General features: G+C 38.7%; 1 protein-coding gene across 1 annotated transcript; it reads left to right on the plus strand.

Moving 5' to 3' along the window:
- The first annotated feature begins 24 nt into the window (after positions 1-24).
- On the plus strand, positions 25-23,094 carry SLC30A7 (solute carrier family 30 member 7). Its single transcript, XM_048945476.1, has 11 exons — positions 25-197; positions 355-456; positions 5,261-5,374; positions 7,358-7,445; positions 7,772-7,898; positions 8,775-8,918; positions 10,432-10,482; positions 12,530-12,665; positions 18,594-18,684; positions 19,576-19,725; positions 22,358-23,094. Exons 1-11 carry the CDS (start codon positions 118-120, stop codon positions 22,403-22,405), a joined length of 1,131 nt encoding a protein of 376 aa, XP_048801433.1. The 5' UTR covers positions 25-117; the 3' UTR covers positions 22,406-23,094.
- The last annotated feature ends 1,175 nt before the right edge of the window (positions 23,095-24,269 follow it).

Genomic DNA, 24,269 nt, shown 5'->3' on the forward strand with positions numbered 1-24,269 from the left:
CCTCAGGCGCACGGCTGCGCAGGCGCGGGGCGGCAGACCGGAAGCGAGTGCCGAGGCCGCCCGCGGGCCTCCTCCCGCCCCGCCCGTCGCCGGCCCCGCTCGTCGCGGCCCGGCACCATGCTGCCCCTCTCCATTAAGGACGACGAGTACAAGCCGCCTCGGCTCAACCTGCTCAGGAAGGTGTCGGGATGGTTCAGGTAAAGGCGCCGGGCGGAGCGCCGCGGGGACCAGGCCCGCGACCGAACCCCCCGCGGAGGGCTGAGGGGGCGATGCCGGGGCCGCCGGGTGAGCGGCTGCGCCTTCGGCCGTCTCCTCGCGGCGACCCGGCCGTGACCCTCGTGCGCTCCCTGCTAGGTCTATCCTGGCGGACAAGACCTCCCGCAACCTCTTCTTCTTCCTCTGCCTCAACCTCTCCTTCGCCTTCGTGGAGCTGCTGTACGGCATCTGGAGTAACAGGTACCGGCGGCGGAGCCAGGAGCGGGGCGGCTCTGCGCGCGGGAAGCGGCGTCTCTCGGCGGGCCGCTGCCACGTCTCCTTTCGGCGGGGCCGGGGCGGGACGGAGAGGTTCGCGGGGCTCGGGGTTGCGCGGGCGGGCCGGGCCGCCGCTTTCCCGTCCGGAGTCCCGCGGGGCGGGCGGTGGGCGCCGGCGGCTGAGGAGGTTTCTCGTGGGGACGGTGTGAGGGAGGAGAAACCGGGCGGTGGGTTGAACGTCGGGAGCCGGGGGCTGTAACCGATTCCGCGGGGTTCGTTCTGGGGATGGCGCTTTGTGAAGTGCGAGCTGGGTGGCAGGAACTGACCGTCTTCGGCCCTGAGTGAGAAATGAGGTTTGAAGCATCCTGGTACAGCAGAGTGGTGCTTCGCGTAGCACATGCAGAGTTGGGAAGGATGGTAGGGACTTGATTAAATGGCTGCTGGAGAACTTATAGTAACACGTAATCAGGAAATGTAGAGTAACTTCTGCACAGCTGTGTGGTGTGCAAATAGAGAACAGATCGTTTAGCGTCTTCATCCGATGTGATTCTTTGGTTGAGCTGTTTAATGGTGGTATTTCTAAGTCTAAGGGATCTGCCGTGGGCGTGTGTGAAGCCAAACGGTGTGTCATTGTGTGTTGAACCCAGAGACCGTCATCAAAAGTTGCAGTACAAGCACATATTGCTGGAACTTCTGATCAGGAGTCTTACAAGAGCAGCTGTGCAGATTGGGAAACAGCTGGACCCTTCCAGTTGTTGTCTTTTTCTATGTTTCTCAAACAACACGATAAAATGCTTAACCTTGACTACAGACGTTGCTGCTGTCACACTGGGGAGAACACCACTTTGTTTTGGGCACAGACTGTCTCTGCACTGCGCAGACTACCTTGGTTATACTTAGTTTTGACTTTGTTGATTCACTTTGCAGATTGTGTGTGGACTTCTGTGTACACAGTCTGTCTTTTCTACTATGCGTTCATGAAAATTTTTGATCTTTCTTTTAAGCAAAATATTTTTGAAAGTGTAAGAAGGAAATAAATCTTGTAGCAGAAAAGGTCCTGCATCAGAGGTAAGAAACTGAAATGACACTTGTCCGAAATTTGAAGAGTTGACTTGACTGGAATTGAGAGAATATGTTGATTCATTTGGTATGGAAGTTAAAAATTAGGGTTTGAATATTCATTAGTTGGTTCTCTTGTTTATATTTCAAGTGAATAGTTTCTGATATCCTTACATTGTGTCTAGGTTTTAAACTTAAACAAAAAAGCATTTTATCAAGTATCTCCTTGATAGAGAGGTGTTTCTACAGTCTAAGTGAATGGTTCGTGTCTTGAAAGAATGAATATGTAATAAGCAAACAAAGAGCCATTTAGGGAAAACTAATTCTCATATCTGGAGAGCACAGCTCCTTTGGCTGTCAGCATGAGAAATGCAGAAATGGAATGCTTCTGAAGGGGATTTTCAGTATTGTCTTGGAGCACACACCTTTATTTCAGTGCTGTCTGGACCTATCTTGAGTATGACAAGTGACACTCGATACTGCAGGTGTTAGAAGCATGTTGAAGATGATCTTGACTTGTACTTTCCAGTGTCCTTCGTGATGCTAATGAGGTGGAAGGCAAGATTTAAAAGCTGCCATTATTACTCAGTTGATTCTTCCCTTGGCTGTCAGACTATAGATTTTGTTTGATTGTGATTCTGAAAAATAGGCTTTTATCCATTTAAATTTAAGCACATAATTGTGAGTTCTTTATCTCTCTTACTCTTATTTCAAAATTAATCTATGATTTCAGCCCCCAAAATTGTTGATAACAAGTTAAAAATTGCTTCAGTTTTCTCTTTCCCTTTTAATTATTATTTCTTAAATATTTCTAACTTCTTGTTTGCTGAGTTACTTTTTTTCCTTAAATGACAAAAACAGTAAGCTATATGATCCTCATACAACTTCTCTGAGATTTTGATGATCACAAAGATGTTCATCATGGATTTGGATGCCATGTTTTCCTAACTTAGAGCTTAAAGTTGAAATCTACTACTTGAGTTATTCTAAGATATTAACCACTACATGTGTGTCTGTGTTACTTATTCAGCTGTGGAAGTGTCCTCACTTGCATACAATCTCTTCTACTACAGAGTTTCTGCTAATTATCCTATGGATTCCAGTGGAAGTTATTACATGTATCAGGTGTTACTAGTGGTTAATTGGATTACTTGCTTACCTTAGCAATCACTATGCATCAACTTTTTGTGTCCCTTTAATTTACAGGCAATTTAAAAAAAAAAAAAAAACATATGCAATCAAATTGGTCTTTTACTAGGCTTTCTGTCCTTTGTGCAGCAGAACCACTTACTGCTGTACCTATAATACTATGCCATACAATGAAACATATTAGGCAGGACAAATTGTCTGTAATGTTGATAAATCCACATGCTTCCGTGTGCTCTGAGATGTTTGCTTAAGTCTTGAAAGAGGTGGAGCTGTGTTGGTTTTGTACCTGTGGTAAGTCGTGTAGGTATGAGCGCAGTGCCATGATTATTGGCTGTGTGGCTTCTGGCTATAGAGCTAGTATGGTGTTTGGTTTTTTTGCTTTGGTTCTTAGACACTCCTCTTTTCCAAGAGACTATTAAAAAACAAAAAAGCACTTCATTAGCATTGCAAACCCATGACTATAGTCACTCTAATTACCTTTTATTACCTTTTACCTGCATGTGTTGAGTCTTTTTTATCTTTTTTTTTTTTTTTTCCCACTGTATCTTCTGTGCTTCTTAGTATGAAATTGAGAATGAGTTGTTTTCCTAGACATGTCACCTGGTTTTGGGAAGGGGGGGAAGCTGTCACCCCACCCTTAGAGAATTTGTTAAGGAATTAGACTGTGTTGCTTCCTATGTGTCCAGCCTTCTGTCGTCTTTTAATCTTCTTTTTCCAGAATGATTTAATGTCTCTAGCTGTACCAAGCTATGGATGTTTTAATGATGCCATCCCCTTTCTGCAGTGTCTCAAAGATGTATGTGTTTGTGTGTGTATGTGAAGTGTGTATTTATATATGTATATACACGCACCCACATGTATAAATATATAAAACAAGACTTTTGTTCTCCCTGTCCTCCAAACCCACTTTTGCAGTTGCGTCTTTTGTCTGAAATACTTAATTCTAAAATTTATTTCAGTTAGGCCAAAAAGGCTTGCTTGTTCGTGTGGAATAATTCAAAGTTTGTTCAATAACTTCGTGTTTGACTTCAGTGTGAATCTAGCTGTCCTCCACCTGCTGATACCACCAGTAATTTTGGTCAAGCTATAAATCAGAAGCTAACAACAAATGGGTGCTACTGGAAGTGTGTTGGAGAGAGAGATAGCTGGGACTTCAGAAGAAAATCAATGTATTAAACTCCTTCCAAGACAGTCACTGGATAATCTCACCTTTTTTATTTGCTGAAATAGCACATCTCAGTGATGTGCTGATATTCTGTACTTCATTGTGGTTCTGGTCCAGCTTTGGGATGATCCTTAGCAGCTGATTGCCTGTTGGTATCCACTGACCAGCTGATATTGAGAGGTGAAGTGAGCCATTTATTGAAAATAGCTCAATTGAACCTTACCAGTGGATGAGAATTAAAGCTAAAGATTTGAAAAGATAGCTTTTCATCATATGGAGCCTTTAAGATTGGCGCTTATTTAATGCTAGTTTATTTCTCTGCATAAACTTTTGTGTTCTTTAATAAATATTAGACTGAGCTTTCCTAGGATAACCCAGATCTTTAATGTAATTTGAAGAAAACCCTGATATTAAAAAGATGGATTTGACTTGATCACAGTACGTAAGGAAATTTCTATTAAGAGCTATCCATGTTCTGAGGGAGTGTTTATCTGGCAGCTGTCAGAGCTTGTGTTACTTGTGTTGCTGACATTGCTAGTGAGCTGCATTTTGTGAATGTTCAAAACTTTGATTAGGTTGTGGCTTAGCTGAGACGTTGCCTTGATTAATTATTAGTATTATTTTTAATTTTCATTGTAATACAAATACCTGCAGTCCCTGGGTGTTTACGCTCATGATCACAGTCCTGTTAAGTCTGGGATTTTTTCTGGTTATGACATTTTTGTCAGGAAGTAGAACTACTGGAACAGAGAAATTGAACTTAATTTTATTTGGAAAAAAAGTCTTGTTTGCTGTGTAGTAGGTGTTATAGAAATCTCTAATAGCTTTCTACAGGTCCTACATATTTGCTGAAAGAGTTTAAAGGTATTTGGTAACTGGGTGAAATAAATAAAGTTCTTTAGAAGGTATGTAATAAAAGTGAGGTGTTTTTTCTAAGCTGTTTTCTAAAGTTAAGTTCTTTGATAGACTTTTCAAAGGTGTTTAAACGTTACAGTAATTCTGTGTACATTGTGGAAAAGTTCTGTCATAAGCAGAAGAACGTGTCTTGTCCACCATTCCACGGTTATTTTGGTATTAATAAGCAGAGTGTTTATTATTTGTGGCTGTATCAACCTCTGGGGCTTTGAATTGTGTCAGTGGAATTCCCTCCCACCCATCATCCCAACATATGCCAGATGAATTTCTTGCTAAGCACTCTTTCAAAGCAGCTTCACTAGGCTGACAAAAGCAGGTTTGTCAGCGCACAAACTGCCTTCGTCAGCGTACTTACATTGGTGGTCTGGTGTGGGTTTGTCCCCTGAGCTAGCAGAACTGTGCCAGAGGCTTAGAAGCAGTGTATTCTTCTAGTGCGTAAAAGATGGAATGCTCTGTGTTTTCTTGTGCCCAACATAACATATTTTTTCTGTTCTTTTCCAGTTTAGGTTTAATATCAGATTCTTTTCATATGTTTTTTGATTGTACTGCTCTCCTGGCTGGACTAGCAGCTTCAGTTATTTCAAAGTGGAGGTCAAATGATGCTTTCTCATATGGGTAAGAAACTTCAGGCTGTTACCTTAATGTGTGCACAAAACCTATTTTTGCAGAACGTGGAAAAGTTATATCAGATGTATGCTTTTTAAGGTGAATTATTTAAATCTTTGATGTATTTCCCTAGAAACAGGAAAAAATGTAAAGGTGCTGCTTTTGATTAGTACATTTCACTGCTAAGAGTTCTGCAATAGTACTAGGGTAACCAGGTTACAGAACACGAAGTTGCTATGCTTTGTCATGTGCACAGCACTTGTGTCATGGATTTGCCCACATGGTGAGCTGAGGTGTATCGCAGGGAATTGCAGACTGCTGTTGCCCTATACCTTCTGAAAGTTATATCTGAAAGCCCTAAGTCTAGCAGATGGTGCACCTGAGATTATAAACCATGCCTTGCAGACCCAGCAGGATTCAGAAAGTGTAGTTATCGTTAACAGCTGTGGCTGCCACTGAAGTTCCCATGAACACAGCTGTGCTGTCCTCCAGGTATCCTTTGTGGATATAATTGTTGCAGTTGGTTCTGTTTCAAGGGCTCTTGTTGCAGTTGTGCCTATAAAAGAGTACTGGTGATGCAGTGGTATTAATCAGTCATACTGATTAACAGCAGCTGAGCTATAAGGTGGGTTGCTGCTGCTCATAGTGTTTCTGACCTGGATGTCATCAACTTCAGCTGTCTCATATAAGCATGCATCATGTAGTTTGAAACTCAAAGTCTCGTAAGACTACAAGTCTTATGAGGAGTGGCTGAGGGAGCTGGGATTGTTCAGTCTGGAGAAGAGGAGGCTCAGGGGAGACCTCATTGCACTCTACAACTTCCTGAAGGGAGGTTGTGGTGCAAAAGGGTCTGGCCTCTTCTCCCAGGCAAGTAGTAGGACCCGAGGAAACGGCCAGAAGTTATACCAGAGAAGGTTTAGGTTGGATATTAGGAGAAACTTTTTCCCTCAGAGGGTGGTCAGGCACTGGAATGGCTGCCCAGGGAGGTGGTGGAGTCACTGTCCCTGGTAGTGTTCAAGAGGCGCCTGGATGAGGAGCTACGAGAGATGGTTTAGTGCTTGTGGTACTAATAGTAATGGGAGGGTGGTTGGACTAGATGATCTTGTAGGTTGTTTCCAACCTTGTGATTCTGTGAAAGCACTGATTAATCAAGGTGCAATAGGAGGAATTTATTTTGGCATACTGCTCTGCACTTAAACAGCTGGTGTTCCACATACGAGAGAACAGCTACCATTTATTAAGTCTGGTGTTTTCTGCTTGGGAATTACATATTAATCTGATGATGTTTTGCTTTAATTGGACAAATATGTAAGAAATATTTATTTTTCTTTACTAAAAATCCCCTCTAAAAGGGAAACAAATTAATGTGTGACTTTTTTGATATTAAACAGAACTTTTCATCAGCCATTTAAATAAGCATGTGAGACATGACCGTATTTTGTAGTTTCTAAATATATATTTATACTGTAAATTCATGCACAGATTACCTCAAATGGGAAATATTGTAAATCTTCTTTCATCTAGGCCAGATAATGGCTGCAGAGGCAAGCTCTTGCTGCTCTTGCATTTGGGTCTCTGGAATAGAAGAATACTGACGTTAGATGGATGGGGTTAAGGCTTAGGGTTGTTTTGAGGTAGTATCCTACTTGCTTAATTCTTTGTATTTGTCTTGCTTTCAATCCACTTATCGTTTCACTGTTTTATTACTGTTACCTTTCAAATGATCTCAGGAGTTGTTGTTTTCTACTACAAGTAAATATGGAAGATGAATAGAAGTTGGCTGTAGTTGTGAATTTCTTTGTCAACATGGCAAATAGTTCATTACATATAAGCTGTCTGTAGTGTATATACTCTGTCTTATTTAGCAATTCCTTGTGTAACACAACTGTTTGAGAAGTAGGAGATTATTCTTCAGTTTTGAAGTTTCACTTTCTGATTTCCCACCTTTAAGTGGATGTGGTGATATCTGCTGTTGCTTTTGGTTTTTTGCAGGTATGTTCGAGCAGAAGTACTCGCTGGTTTTGTAAATGGTTTATTCCTCATCTTTACAGCATTCTTCATTTTTTCTGAAGGTGTTGAGGTATGTAATGACATGAAGTGTACTATCAGTTTCTATTTGTAAAGTGTATTTAGTGGAGATAAAATTATTCTGGAATTTTTTTGTGACATAAATCCATTTTTTTTCCCATGTGTTAATAGTAGCTTCTTAAGCAACATTTTGATTTACATCAGCATTGTCAGATTTAGTGTGTGGGATTCCTGAGTAATTCCTAATTATGTCTTTATGTATACCTGCTTATTAAAGAAAGCACAAAACTGCTTAGGTACAGGAACAACTTTTCTTGCTGCCTTTTACTAATGTGATGAGACTAAACTGCTATGATTTGTTCTTGTTTTTATTTCTAGAGGGCACTGGAACCTCCTGACGTGCATCATGAGAGACTTCTTCCAGTTTCTATACTGGGATTCATTGTAAATCTTATAGGAATATTTGTTTTTCAGCATGGAGGTCATGGGCATTCACATGGTTCTGGTAGGACATTTGTAATTTTCAGGTTTTTTTGTTGTTTTTTTTTTAAATGGGAAACATCCTGGGTAACAGTGTCCTAGAACACATCAGTGAGAGCCTCAGTATTATGTCTTTAGGTCTTTTTAGTGGCAATCTAATGCAAATGACTTGTTGCAGTATCGATTTTCATGTTTTAAGGCTAGCATTAGTATGTAACCTCTGTACTTCTCATGCATTTTCATCTGCTTCTCACCCACTAACCTGCAAGGCCTAGAAATCCAAATCTGCTTTCTGTAACATGAATTCTACTGCACGTTCTTGGAAGAGAATCTTTTCTCTTGCAGAGTATCTTTTGAATAAAATTGAACTGTAGTTAGGAGGTGTCTTTCCTGGAGAAAGAATTAACAAGATGTCTGAATCAAATTTTAATATGGGCTGAAGATTCAGGTACTTTCAACTGCATGGTTTTTTAATAGTAAATGCAAACTTTGTGTAAATGTTTGTTGTAAATGTTATTTTTATTTTTTTTTATGTGAAGCTAATTGATATCAGTTCCAGCTTAACCTCTGAACTGTGATACAGACTCAAAGAAGAAGCTTAAAGTTTTAATGTATGAATGGTAGTATTTCAATTTTCTACCTGCTTTCAACATGCTTGTAACAAAATTTGTGTGCATTTTTCAAGCTGTATTAAAATAACTTCTCTAATCAGATACAATTCATACAGCTACATACAAAGGTTTATATTTCAAACAGCTTGTGTTAATTTTAATCTTAACAAATTTGTTTAAAGCCATGCCTTGAGGTGACCTAAAAATGAATAGACTTCAAATAGCTGAGAAACAAATGTAAGTTTACTTCTATTCAGCACTTGCGTTTGTACTCTGATATTTGTTTATAGGGCATGAGCACAGCCATTCTCTATTTAATGGAGGTCTCAGCCATGGTCACAGTCACAGAGGTCATGGTCACAGCCATAAACATGGACACACTCATGATCATGGCCATAGCCATGGACTCCCTCATGGTCAGGAGTATTGCCATGGTAAGTACTTACTGTCATAGAGCATCACTTGACTCAATTTTGACATTACTGATTTTTCTGAGCAGAAGAGAGGTTGCTGACTGCTTATTCTTATAAGTATGCAGAGAAATGGTTTTTCGTTTGTGATTGATGAAGTGTTATATAGGTTTTATTCTACCTAAATTTTTGGACTGTCATCTTTGTTATATGCAAGCAAAAGATAAAAGCATGAAATAGCATGAAAGCAATGAAATCAGTTGTTATGTGCTTTATTTCAATTTTTTATGAAAGTAATGAAAAAAAACTACTATGCCAGTGTTCTCAATTGACTTCACAGAATAAGGTATTGGGAAAGATAAATGAGCAATTCTGTTGTTGGGTACTTAGGGATTAATTTGTTGTGTATGGACTGTGATGTTCAACAGAAGATTTTTTTATTGTCTTGTGCACTTGTAATCTGTTTTAAAGCTGGTTATGAGAAAGGTAATCTGTATGTTTTCTATGCTTAAATTTTTTCCTTAAAGACAAACAGTCTGAAGAGACATCCACGCAGAATATGTTCACTAGCCTTTACTACATGAGAAGAGATAGTGTGGTTGCCAGCTGTTTGAAACAATGTGAATTAAAGCCTTGCTGTAATACTGCATTGTTGACCCTTTCTGTCTGAGCTGTGAACTAAAATCTTAAGTAACTAAGAATATGTTGTTCTCTGCTCTGAATATGCACAGCAACTTGTGACAGGAGTACAGAAAAAACTTTACTTACGCCTTCCAGTTGATATTTGTGTTAGAAAATTGATGATACTGAAATATGGCTGGAAAACACAAACTTGGTGTTGCCTTTGCTCTCCCAGCCCTCTCCTGGTGGAACAAAGAGTATATTTGGTGCAATTTAATATTCAAATTAATTCCTGCATAAATTATTTTATATCCTCACCGTAAGTCATTTGCTATCCTTCAATATTTTTTCTTAAAAAAAAAAAAAAAAAAAAAAAAAAAAAAAAAAAAAAAAAAAAAAGTTGTGTTTTTTTTCTGATACATTGCCACAGAGGCATTGATCTGCTTGAATGAGAGAATTGTTTTTATTCACTTTTGGCTTCAAGTCTTATTCTTGTTTTGAATGCTTGGGGCAAGGCTTAACTGAAATATTCCTTGGTACCAAATATGATTGAACTCTTGCTTACTCCTTTGTTTGACTCGTATTCTTGAGGTGGCTTCTTTTGCTAAATATTGGAATTATTTCATTTCTCAATTTTTGTTTTTTTTTAAAAGTTCATTTAAAAAAAAACCTATTTGCACATAGATACACTATATATTTTTATATGAATAAAATATACAGTTGTGTGAAACTGTGCTTTCTTTAACAATCCATGTTTCAAGACTTAGTTGTTGCATTAAAAAACAAAAGCTAGAGCAAAAGGTGATAGCAGCTTGTCTGTGCAAGACATTTCAGAAAGGAAGACCAGGACAGAACACACCACTAGAAGAGAGCCTTTGCATGGGTTAATATGCCATTATGAATATTATCTTTGCAGATGACCATTCTCTTGAAGGGATGACTGGTTCTAGCAAGCAAATCTTACAAGGTATGATAAGAATAAATACAGTGCTTTATTTGTTGAATCCTATTCTCTTGTGACTTGTGACTGTTCATTACACATCTATTTCAGGCGGTGGTGCCTCTGGATAAATGCTACTTTTCACTTATTTTGTCAAGTCTACTTCCATGTTTGAACAGATGAGTGCATACGCTGTGCATGGCTAGCACTGAGACATTCACTGAAGTATAAACAATGCTGTGTCAACACAGCTTAAAAGGGAGGTTGTAGAAGCTGGGGCTCAGCTTCTGTCATGATGCTGAAAAATTAAAAAAAAAAAAAAAAAAGGAAAAAAAAGAGAAAAAAATAAAGAGTGGTTAAAAGGAGAAATCTAAGGTGCAGTGTATGTGCTAGAAACTGAAAAAGTGCTATTATTAAGATAGAGTGTATTTGAAAAATGCAGGTCAGTATAATAATTTGTGCAGGGTACTGGAGCCTTAAATTTCATCAAGCTATTGCACTTGGTTTAGACAGGATGATCATACAAGCTATAATCACTTGAAGGAGAATTGGAGTCCGTAATCTCTTAAGCGCTTATGAGGATATAAACTATTGATTATGTCAGTTTTGAGATTTCATTTTTAAGTGCTCAAAAATTAGAGGGAAAGAATTGTACAATGTAATTATCTGACATATCCAGATATGTTCTGTGTTATTTTTCCGAGTGTTTTTCTGGCTTCTTTGTGGTCCTTCCAAGGGAACATTTTCCACCTCTTCCAATGCTTATATCTTCACCATTTTGTGTGTGTGTGTACCTCAAAGATGGATATGAGAAGACTGGCTTACTGCCTTCCAAGTGAAAGGCATGTTTTAACCGAATCATAGTATAAAAGAAAAGAAGAAAGTATTTATTTTAACTTCCCAGTATTCTTCTGAGTTCACTCTGTCCACCAACTAAGCATCCACCTGCTCATTTGTCCCCTTCCCTGCAGTGATGGTGGGGAGAAGATCAAAAGAGTACAAACAAGAAATATGCTTGGAATGTGGTATAGATGATTCAATAAATGAAGAGAAAGAAAATAGGAAACAAGCTGTCTCCCAGCCAACAGCTGCTTTAGAAAGATTCTGTTTAGTTATTAGCGTGATGTTATGTAGTGTGGAACATCTCTCTGGCTGATCTGGGTCAGCTGTCCTGGCTGTGTCCCATTCCAGCGTTATGCCCAGCCCCAGCCTACTTGAATGGGGGCAGAGTGAAAAGCAGAAGGCCTTGGTGCTGTGTAAGGATTATTCAGCAATAGCTAAAATGCTGGTGAGTAACAAACAGTCACAAACCTGATGCCTGGCCCTCTGGGCTGCTATGAGGGGAATTATCTACAGACTCAGCACAAAGAAGGCTTAAGAAAATTGGTAGAATGCTGATTTATTGTTTTGAGTTAATTGTTAGTGAGGGAAGAATCTCACAATCCTGAGAATTGTATTCAGCAAGCTGTTTCTGAGTGACTGTTCCCGTTATTGCCAGCAGGGGGCGCCAAAGGCTGATTTTTGACTGCAGTTGCGAAGTTTGATTCCTCCTCTTTACCTTGAGCATTCTTCAAAATAACAGCGAACTTGTACATTTCTGCAGTAATAAGTAATTCTCAAAATCGCTTGTCTTCAGTCTCTTTGCCAAGCAGCTTCTACTGTTAATGAAACATAAGCATTTTTCAAAGCCTTACAGGTCTATTTTTGTTAATATGAGTTTCTTTGCTATAATGTAGGCGAGTAATGAACAAAAAATGTTAGCTGTAGATCACCGCTTAAGTTAATAGGCATGCCACGAAGTACTCCTTCATTCTATGTGCAGAAAATATAATTTTTTCAAGTGCTTTATATTTTTAAGGATTCGTTGAAACCCTGTGATTGCTCTTTGTTTGACATTTGTGTATTTTTTATTTTTTCTTTATGTATTTTACATTTGTATGTAATTGATGAGGAATGTAACAAGTGTAAATCATGTTACCTAGGTCTTGAAACTCTCCTTCTCAAAGTATCTTTGAAATAATTCTATTAGCTTTAAGAATACCAAGCTAAATTGGTGTTAATTTATTTCTTGCAGGTGTATTTCTACACATTGTTGCAGACACACTTGGAAGTGTTGGTGTAATCATATCTGCTATACTGATGCAGAACTATGGTCTAATGATAGCAGATCCTATTTGTTCAATGCTGATAGCATTACTTATAGGTGTAAGGTAAGTGTTGATATCTGGTAGTCTTTTTAATGCTAGTTACAGTAGCACAAATTACAGCTCCGAAGAACATGTTTATCTGTTATGCTTAGGTTTTACAATGCTTGCTTTTATTCTGAGTAGCACATTATCTCTGTAGGCACAGTACTACGGAAGTGTTTTTCAGGTTCAAGCTGTAGAACTCTTCCTTTCTGTATTTAGTACACACTTATGTAAGCCAATGTACTTTAGTAAATGGAGCAGAATGGCTTCAGTGCAGCAGAGTCGAGCTTGCTGGCACAGGATATGCCCTTGTCCCTGCTGAATCAAGACTGGTACATTTTTTTCCATGGAGAAAGCTGTATTTGTAATCTGAGACATCCTTACTCCTTTTAAGATTTAGTGGAAGTGCTTCAAGTAGTTCCTTGTTTTCCCTACTGTTGCTTACCAAGATCACTGTAAACGTGAAGCAATTCAGATGAGTTTGGAGAAGCAAACATTTTATTCAGTGATGATGTTACTGGGGTATTTCTAGCAACAGTTCAAATGGTGGCACAGGGCAGAGTGCTACAAGTCCAGGTAGAACAGAACTGCAGACCTTTGTCTCTTCACCCATGGTAAATATCAAATGATTGACTGCAGCTACATGCTTATGTTTATACCATATATGGCATGTTTATACCATGTGCATGGCAGTGTTCACAGAGTCATTGATGTGAATCTCCCCATTTATCAGAGTAGGCCAATATTCTTCAGGTGCTAAATGCACACAAAAAATCCACATCGCTATTAAATTATTGCACTAATATAAGTTCAGTAGGTTGTTTTAGACCTCCTGTAATTTCATTTAGGGCAAATTATATTAAAAAATCAGTTTTTGAAATGAAAAAGTCAATTACGTGACTGTGATCTCCTAAAATTGGAAAGAAAATGTGCAAGTTGCTGTGGGGAAAGAAGCTTCTGCTGAGTTAATGGTTGGGTAGAAGACTGTTCTCCATACTCTTTGTTCTTTAAGGGTGTACCTTTGTGTACAGCAAAACAGATGTGGAGCTGATCAGAAGGTACCATATGAATGAGAGGAGTTCTTTGTTGCGTTCATATAGAGGTTGGGAGAAGGCTGAAACTTCCATAATAGGGGTTTTATAATAAAGCTATCGATAGGTCTTGTAGTTAGGAAGGGTTTATGTGGTCTGTGTTCTCTGTTAAAAGGCTGGAAAATTCCACTGTTTGATGTGTCCTTTGACCTGATTTCAGACTTGATGTTTGACTTGGGCTATTGGTCCACAACACTGTAACCAATCTCTAGGATGACTGTGTTAAGTCTCAGTGCAGTTGCATTCAGTCAGTAAAAGCAAATCTGCATTTCTTATAGACTGGCACATTTTGGCACAGCAGTGGAGCAAAGTCTAACTGCAGATTTTATTTCCCAAACAGTCTAACAGACTTGATTATCGATGACTTTGCTTGAAATGGGCTGAACAAGGTGGTCAAGATGGCTTGTAGTTTCAGATTAATGTTTTGAGTGCTTGAGTCAACCTTTGTTTTATTTTAGTAGTAGTTTTCATTTCTGCTCCAGGACATATAAAAACCATTGTTTATTCTGCATTATTTTTTACTATGCTGTGTGTGATGTGTTCTAGAATTGACTCAAGTTTCTTCAGATCCTACTGTAAGATGAACTTCTGTTGTAACAGTAGGGGCCCAACTGACTGTTACTAGGATATATAATACTTTTGTCCTTACATTTTTCAAGACATCTCAATCTAATTTAGGAAAACGATTAAACTGAAATCTTCTGGAATTTAAAATGCAAGGGGGGAAGATTGTTTGGAAGAGACTTGAAGCTGATAGTTGCAAGAGCTGGCTCTAGCTTTTGGTTCCTTACAGGGGTGAGGAGTCAGTATCTAGTGCAGATTCCTGCCTGCATCTGTGGGCCTATTTGCAACCTCTGTAAGTGACTCCAGGAGGTATTTGATTTTAGATTAAAGGTTAATTGCTGTTTCAGAAGAATGTTTGTCAACAGTGTCAGTTTTTTTTGGTGGTTGTTGTTTTTCTTTTTGCGCAGGGTGATCCATTCATCTGAAAAGTCTCTTAGTAGTTAAACCAGCTTCTGTAGGGTGGAATGGAGTAGGAGTACCTGTGTGTGCCAGCAAGTGGGATTAGTACTGTGGTTGTTTAAAGTATCATGATCTTTTCTTTGTGGATTTAACTTAAAAAATAGGAGTAGCTGTAATTCAGAGAGAAAGGTCATTCTGATCAAGCTGTTACTTGAAAATTTTAATGCTGTCTGAAGACTTCCCACTAATAGGAACTGTAAAATTTTGCTGCTTCTGAGTATGGTTGCATTAGAGCACTGACGTGCTGTCCTTTCCTACGGGAGTTTGTTAGCTGATTGGTTAAAATACACTACTATTTGTTTATCTTCCCAAGCTGTCATGCATGACTTCACATATATTAAATTGTTCATTTCCATTATAATCAACTGCATAGACCTCTAGTTCTATGTTACAGGTACTAGTAAGATAGACTGGGTAGACTTGGCAATGCTTTCTTTATTGCTGTTAATAACACTTCAGATTAGAAAAGTAAATATTAATCTTGTGATCTTTGTTTTGAATATAGCTTTCATGCTGGTTAAAATTCACCATGGCCTAATTTTTTTTTTTAAAAAAGGAAGTTCAGAAATAGGTTCCCAGTCCTGCCTCTACATCTGTGGATGGTGGCTAGAAATAAATGATCTTGAAATCCAGCTATAGATTTTCAGCTACAGTATTTGAAGAACCATAGTTGGGCTTGGGTCTTAGCAGTGTTTGTTCATCTTCCACACAAAAAATTCTCAAGAATCCTGTTTATTTTGTAGTGCTGAGAGCACTGAATGAGTTTCCTGTTTGTGATCCGACGACAATAATTCTAAGGGGTACTTTACTCTTCAGTTACTTCTAGTCTTGCTGTTTAAGATGATGCTGGTGCCAGAGTCTTGCTAAGCGTGCTTAGAAAAGCAGTGGCACAAGCTGTATTAGACTGCAACGGCTGTGATGCAAGTCAGTCGAGATAGTAATGCTTTCATACTTTGTTGTTAATCATGCAGCGTGGAATAGTGGGAGGGTGGGTTTATCAGATTAGTATCATTGGGTCTTATCTGTGTTAAATCCTCTCATTTCCTCTATAACAATGTTTGTGAAAGCGTAACGTGCTTTCGTACTGTTAACTCATTTTGTACACAGCAGCTACCTATAAAAGCTATTATGGCTTTTGGATATGTTTATATCCTGAGGATTAGAGCCTCTTTCAGGTTCTATTGTCTTATAACATAACATGATATTTTGAATTCAAGTCTTGGTAACAAGAGACAATTGGAAAATTGTATCTGCTTTAGTAGCAAAGCTTAGAGACCACCCACGCATGAAAAAAGTTGCATAGGAATGCAAACACTGCTGGAGGAGCAGCTCCATGTATTTCACACTAATGTCTGATGGAATTCTGGGTTTTAATCAAAGGCTTTCTACTGCAGTACTATGCATGAAACAGTGGAATATCAAAGACTTCAGAAAAATGGTTTCTGTACTTAGTCATATCATTTTTGTTTACAGTGAAAGGTTACCTGGAAAGAGAGAGAAAGCGTCCCTCTGGATGTAGATATGCATATGGCCTTGTGTGCTCTGAGGGTGTTTGTGGGAGTGTTGCTGTCTTCTGGCCTTTTCAACTTTGCAAGAGATAAACGTCTTCCTAATTAAATGAGGAAGCTGTGACCGTTTTGACTTTCACCTACAGTATCAAACAACTGCCCGATTTGCCTGTATTCTTTGTACTTCTAAGATGACGACATTTAATTAAACACTGTGCTTTGGGTTTCTCATTAAGTCTTGATAAAAGAAAGATAATTCATGCAGCGCTGTTTTTAGAAACTTGTTCAGGAAATTTCTCTAAAGGCATTAATGTGGAACCATTACAAAGTGTGGAATGGGTGAAATCTTGTCCTCAGGAAGGCCCTCTTTTAAACTGCTCCACCTATACAGTGGATTGTCTTTCACCATTCACCTCTTTGTTACAACAGTTGACTTTGTGTAACTGATTTCAATGTGCTGCTTAAAACTACTCCCCATATCCTGGCAAGAAGAGACAGCGTTTGTGCTTCTGCACACCATGTTGGTTGTACAGACCCAGGTTTGCAGAATGAAGCAGGTAGTAAGTTTGAAGACATCTTCAGCAGAACTGCTCATTAATGAGGTTTTAGCTTCATCTTTTCAGTGTGTGTCCTCTTCCAGAATGTATTAATTTCACTGACCAAATTCTTTCTTGGAATAGGTTAAGTTAACATGCCTCACCTGCTACTCTTAAGTTCCTGTAGACTGTCTCCAAATCTTCTGCTTTTTGCTAATTCTTGTCCATTCTGTCAGATAATGCACATTAGTTTTGTGAAATAATGTAAATGCATGCAAATCAGACGTATTTTGGCTAGACTCTTTCATGGGTATTTTTTTCACCCTTATTCATCTTTTTCGATAAAAAGGCAAGCTCCTAATTCTCCATGCCTTCTGTCCTTCCTCTGGGAGAAAAATATGTGGTGTGTCTGAATTTTAAGTCTTTAACTCTTTTTCCCTATACATCTGTTAATACACTGTGTATAGAATGTGACACTCCAGTTAAGGCTCTTTTTAGACAGATAGACAGCTAATGTATTTCTAAATGTTTGTCTTGGTGATAAGTTCAGTTTAAATATCTCCAGTCTGCCCCTAACTGCTTCTTCCTAGTTCTGAACTGATTGAGTAGCAGCACAATTGTATGAGGCCACATGGAGTATGTCAGGCAGTGAATTTGAGTGGAATAATAGGTATATTTCCAGAGAGGCTTTAATGTTAGGGTGCTTATTCTCCCTGTGGTTCATTACATAAGAGCCATGCAACCTCTGACTCCATTCTACTGTAGCCGGAGATTATCCAAAGAGTGAGCTGAGCAGGGGAAGCTGCATATGCTGGCACTGCTTCAAGACAGAAATGGAACCCATTACTCTGCTTACTCCAGCCATGATGTCAGTTTTAGACACAAAAACTCAGTTTATGGCTTCTTAAATGTATCATTGCTTTTGCTGTAGAGAATTGAGTGATTTACATGCTCTTGAAATTAGATTACTATTTAAGTTTTGAGATTAGGCTATAGTTACTACAGTCTTAAGTTTTAGGATGTTCTACTGAACCAAACATGATAGATTGCTCCTAAACAAAAATCAACATACTGAATGCTTAGTAAGTGTAAACTTTCAGTGATAGAAATGGGATATGAACTTACTGGTGGCTTTAGAAAAAAAAAGAAAAAAAAAAAAGGCATTTTTCATTTGCTGTTAAGCAAGACCATGCAGTAAAGAGGGAACCTCTAATTGCTTCCAAATGTTAAATCTTTGAGGTCAGATGAGACCCTACACTTAGTTCATGTCAAGAATATGCTAAGTATTCTGTTTCTGACAAAATATCTTTGGTATAGCTGGACTGGTGCATACTAATTTTGTTTTATGATCTCCTTATTATTTTAGTTCATAAGAAAGATATGTCTTAAACCAGACACAAAAGAAAAACAGCTTCAGTTGCATATTTTCATGGTTGCTTCTAAGTGATATGCTGTTGAAGTAGGTTTTGGTTTTAAGCTATGCTTATCAGCTACTTTGTCATATATGTTTAAGATACTTAAAATTTCATCCCAAATCCCACAGTTAAACCAGTTATTTTTTTGAATGTTGTCTGATTGTCTCTGGGTAATTGAGGGAGAAATTAGCTTGCCTTTAGCATGACACCATTAGAATTTGTCTATTCTTTTATCTGTGGCAGGTTTTCATGATAACTTTCTCATCTTCTGATCAAACAACTAAAGAACTATTCAAGAGCATTAAGGAATGCTATTTTGCTCTGTTCTGCAACTTCTGAAAATGTCACAGTAGCTAACCTCCTTTTTTCTTTATAGTATTGTTCCACTTCTAAAAGAATCAATCGGAATTTTGATGCAGCGAACTCCTCCATCTCTGGAAAATGCCCTGCCTCAGTGCTATCAGAGGGTAAGCTCTTACTTTGGCCATATTTGTGTATGAGGAAACTACTGAGTTAATGAACCTCAGCTGTACATGAGGATGTTATGATTTTTTTTATCCAGTAAAGCCTGTAAGAGGTTCTCTAGATTGTGAAGATGCCAGATAAATTATTTTCCTGAAATCCTAAATATTATGTAGCTTAAGCTCAACTTGTGCTATGTTAGGTTAGAAAAAGAGATCCCAAAGTCTTTCCTCACAGTCACTTGTGCTGCTAGTGCATGATGTTTTTCTTTTGTCCAGGACAATTTCTCAAAATCCAGTTCTGTCTTTACTAAATTAGATAAAATAACATTGACAAGTATGTGCAAGGAGGTTAATCTGGATTTGATTTGTCCTGTTACTTTTGGCTGACTTACCTTATAACGTGTCATGATCTGAACATGTGAAGCACCTTTGCAAACTTACGAAGTACATTGTATTAATGTGCTTGTAGAGTGAGTGTCGTTTCTCAAAAAGTTCTGGGTTTATGGTGGCCACATGAAGGCTTTTTACTAAAGTTGGAAGAATGGTTTTGACAGAACAAACTCAAGCCCTCACAAAATATTTACAGGCATATTAATACATTCCGGTTAATAGAATCTCTCTACTTTTTTAATGGGAAAATGACTGCATTTGCAGAAATTGCTGTTAGAGTCTGAGAAGGCATTCAACAAAATAAATGATTCTTCTCTCTTGGACACCACAGTTTTCAGAAATGGTTCCAATAAAATATTTGTACAGTGTACAAATAGCAAGATACAGAATTATGACCAATACATAGAATCTGCTTTCAATTCTTTACAACCACGAAGACTGTAGTGAGGAATTAAGTCCATGTATTTTCAGGGAAAAATAATATAAAGTTGCTTTTATGCTTAGGTGCAGCAGTTGCAAGGAGTTTACAGTTTACATGATCCACACTTCTGGACCCTCTGTACTGATGTTTACATAGGGACTTTGAAACTATTAGTAGCTCCTGATGCTGATGGAAGGTGGATTCTAAGCCAGACTCACAATATTTTTACTCAGGTATGTATCTCATTAGCAGAGTCACCTGGAGTGACACTGTAACCCTTATTAAGAAAACAGGTTTAAATTTTTTGTATCGTTCTAACTGTTGAAAAGCTGCTCTTCTCCAACTGTGTAGAACAATTTCAAAATTCTGTGTAAGGTAGGTTGAATTTCTGTACCCCTCTGCATTAACTTTTGATGCCACTTAATGGGGATAACAGCAGTAATTTTCTGAGCCGTACTGAATGAAGATGAAGCTTGTATATTTGAGTGAACATGAGGAACCAAGAAAATAAAGGGACTTTGTCCAAAGAAGCTGTAAATGCCCCATCCTTGGAGGCGTTCAAGGCCAGGTTGGATGGGGCCTGGGTAGCCTGATCTGGTGGGTGGCAACCAGCCTGTGGCAGGGGGGTTTGAACTAGATGGGCTGTAAGATCCCTTCCAACCTAAACCAATCTATTATTCTATGACTTACTTTTTATTATTATATGTGTTTATTTTATTTTATTATTTTTCTCCTCTTAAAAATTCCAGAATTAATAGTTTAGGGATTTGCATGCAGCTAGCATACTCAGTTTCTGCACTTTCAGGGGAAATGCCACTGAAGACAGCCCTACAATGTGCATAAGTTTTAAAGATGATAGTCACGGGGAACTCACTAAAAACAAATACAAATACTTGTTTTTGTGATACAAGTTTCAGTGAAGAATTTGTTACAGATGTTCTAAAATGTAATTTTATTGATAAAGTTGGGTCATTTTTGAGATATTCCATTATATACTGCTCTAATTATCAATCAGGTACAAATTAGTCTGCATGGCTTTCTCTGCAGACTGTGTACTTTGAGATTGTTAAGGAATAGTTTCTGGGAAGGACTGTGCAGAACATCGTGTCCTGTATACTCAAAACTGATTTTACATCTCAAGTCTCCAAAGCATTGTGCTTTCCTAGTGACTCATTCTATAGTGACTCATTACTATTTTGTAGCTTTGCAATTTTAGAGCTGTATATCTTGGAGATGAACTGGGGGAGCAAGGTCTGTTGCTCTTTTTACCTGACTTATGATAGTAAGTTTGAGCAAGTAGATTTTTCTCTTCAGTAATATTGGCCTTTATCAGCCTCGATATAACTGCTGATGGTTTTTGCAGCTCAGCAGAGCTAAAGGCTAGTAGAAGATGGTTGAAGGGAATCTGTTCTTTAGCAGTGTATAGCCTAGTCTTTCAAGGTCACCTTGTGACCATCACAGTACTCACTTGACATTGAGGTTAAAATGAGTTAAACTGGATGAGGTTTAACAAAAGCAAGTGTAGAGTCTTGCATCTGGGGAGGAATAATTGCATGCACCGGTACAGGTTGGGGGATGAGCTGCTGGAGAGGAGCTCTGCTGAGAGGGACCTGGGTGTCCTGGTGGACGACAGGTTGGCCATGAGCCAGCAGTGTGCCCTTGTGGCCAAGAGGGCCAATGGCATCCTGGGATGCGTGGCCAGCAGGTCAAAGGAGGTGATCCTCCCCCTCTACTCTGCCCTGGTAAGACCTCATCTGGAGTACTGCGTCCAGTTCTGGGCTCCCCAGTACAAAAAAGACAGGGATCTCTTGGAAAGAGTCCAGCGGAGGGCCACAAAGATGGTGAAGGGCCTGGAGCATCTCTCCTATGAGGAAAGGCTGAGTGAACTGGGTCTGTTCAGCCTTGAGAAAAGGAGACTGAGAGGGGACCTGATCCAGGTCTATAAATATCTAAGGTGTGGGGGGCAGAATGGGGAGGCCGGACTCTTTTCAGTGTTGAGTGGAGACAGGACAAGGGGGAACGGCTGGAAACTGCAGCATAGGAAGTTCCGCACAAACATGCGCAAGAACTTCTTTACAGTGAGGTGACGGAGCACTGGAACAGGCTGCCCAGGGAGGTGGTGGAGTCTCCTTCTCTGGAGATGTTCAAGACCTGCCTGGATGCCTACCTGTGCGACCTGCTGTAGGGAACCTGCTTTGGCAGGGGGGTTGGACTCGATGATCTCTGGAGGTCCCTTCCAACCCCTACAATTCTGTGATTCTGTGAGTTAAATTATTTTTATGTGTTTTTTTACTGATGGTATAACTAAATGAGTCAATCTAAGCCTAGTTTAATAGAATTTCCAAGGAAATATTTTGGAATGATTTGCATACCTTCACCAAAAGTTTTTCTAGCATTTCATGTCAAATCAATTCAGCATAGATAACCCTTGTTGTTTTGTGCTAAAACCTTAGAAGAGTAGAGCTGGTTCAAACCACAAATCCTGTGTTATAGTCTTGTGCTTTTGCTCCATTTCAGCCTTACAACCTGTAAGCTGCTTGTTTTCAAGGAGTTAAACTTGTACAAGAGAAAATTTCTTCTTTATATGACAGTTATTTAGTTATTTATACTTACACATATACATCTTTTTTCTATATGAAGAACCATGTGTTTCATGCAGCGCTCTCTAAAAAATGTATGGGTTTCAAAATTTTTAGGCATCTCAACAAATGTTTTGCTGAATGTGGAAGGTGAGTGAGAGAAAATGAGGATTCTGAGACTTTTTGTAGGGCAGCTTACTGATGTGGACAGTTGATCAGTACAGTTAAATTGCTTTGGCTTTATCATTTGGTGTTGTTATTTTTAATCTCCTTCTCTTTTCCACAGGCAGGAGTAAGACAGCTTTACGTACAAATTGATGTCGCAGCCATGTAGTGAGCTTCTGAAATTGTGCTGTTGGACCAAAGTTCTTTGTACTGTAATGGTATAAAACAAGACACTTCCCAAGACAGAGCCTGCCTCTATCACTGTCCTGGAATTGACTGAATAGACTTTTGTCCTTGGGCTATGGATGAAGTTGACTTCTGAGGAGTAAATATGGAATGAATGTTATGAACTCTGGGTCTTGTCTTTTTGTGGCCCCCTAAACTTGTAAGTTTCTTGAAGGTTTTTTACTTACTACATTTGTTCCAATAGGAAACTAAAATGGTGGTACTGGAAATTCTGTAACGTCTTCAGTAAAGCTGCTGAAACCACTGCTCATTCCCATAAAACCAGTGTTATCAAAATTGGAGACTTGTACATAATGTCACAATGGCTGACATGCTTCGATATAATTGTATGTTTGTACAATTGTTTGTACTTTGCAAACTTAATGAACCAAACCATATTGGGTTTTCAAAGTGCCTTTTATATCATGAGAGGTATTTGCCAGCATAAATATGAAGCATCAAAGGGTTTTATTACTTCTACAAATATATCTTGTATGCAGTCTGATTATTTACTAGTGATGTATGTGGGGACTTCGTATACTTGTATAATGTAGATGTTAGACTTCCCTTATTATTGCATTGTACCAAACAGGAAAAAATCTGAAGGTAAAAGGCAAAGCCATTGTAAAGAGACTTCCAAAACAAGCTGGGTATTTTGTTGCACATATCTTGTGGAAGCTATTTTAGTCAAAGATTTAGATTCAACTCCAATTCTTAGTCTCTTCATACTGTGAGAGTAATGAGATGTTACCTGATGCTACCCGTGTCCGTAGTCACCCAAAAAACAGACAGCTGAGGGAATTGTTTCCATGGTTGATGGGAACAATGCATGAAGCTTTTTTTTATTTTCCAAACTGTAAGAAAGAGCAGACAAAATTACACCTCTATCTTTGTGAAAGTCTAAATCTCTTTAACAGCTTGTAGTAATTCTTGTTAAAGTGTTTGGTGAGGTAGCTTTTGCCTTTCCAAATACTGAAGATGTGTTCCTGGTGGGTATACCTGAAATGGAAATAAAGGCCACTCTTCATGTTATTCAAGATTATGCTTTTCCAGGATGAAAAGTCATGGTTATTTTTTTTACTATTTCACTGTAGGCTTTTGTGTTTTCATTGGAAAAAACATTCTCAATGGAGTAAGTTGTTTTTTCCAGATATGTTAGTTGTATTTTGTAGTCATTTTTCCAATCTGAGCATTGTTTTCAACAACAATCTGCTATACTTGATATTACAGATAATTCCACTGTGCTGTTGTAGATAAATTAGTAAGAGAAGGTGTTGTAAGAAGGCATTATATTTCACAAGTAGAACATTGTGGAGGGAGAAACAAGGCAGCCGTTTGTCTTGTAAATCATAGCCAATAATGCCAGTTATAGATTTTAAGTGTTCTTCAGGCACCTGGTACAGAGTAGTGTAGCAGCCAACACCTGTAGAAGCCAGCAGTGTCTCTGTAGTAAGTGCTAGGAAAACACTGAAGGCTTCTTTGCAGAAACGGTTTGTTTACCACTGATGTTACTAAATTCATGATAAGAGGAAGTTTCTGGTATTCTTTCTGTTGCTCCTGTTTAGCATCTGAACTTTGATCTCTCTTTCTGGGAAAATACTGATGGTTGCCAGATTGATAGATCTGAATTCTCCTAATGAAATATAGAGATGTTAATGTTGATTTTGTAGAAAGCTTGGGGTTATACTTCTTGATCTTGCAGCTGAAAACTGGGAGTAAGGAATGACAGCAGTAAAAAGCTACATACCTCTTCTAAACTTTATGGTCCTTTCCAGTCCTGAAAGCCTTCTTTATCCTTATTGCTGCTT

Source organism: Lagopus muta, chromosome 5 (assembly GCF_023343835.1).
Source record: "Lagopus muta isolate bLagMut1 chromosome 5, bLagMut1 primary, whole genome shotgun sequence".
NCBI lineage: Eukaryota > Metazoa > Chordata > Aves > Galliformes > Phasianidae > Lagopus > Lagopus muta.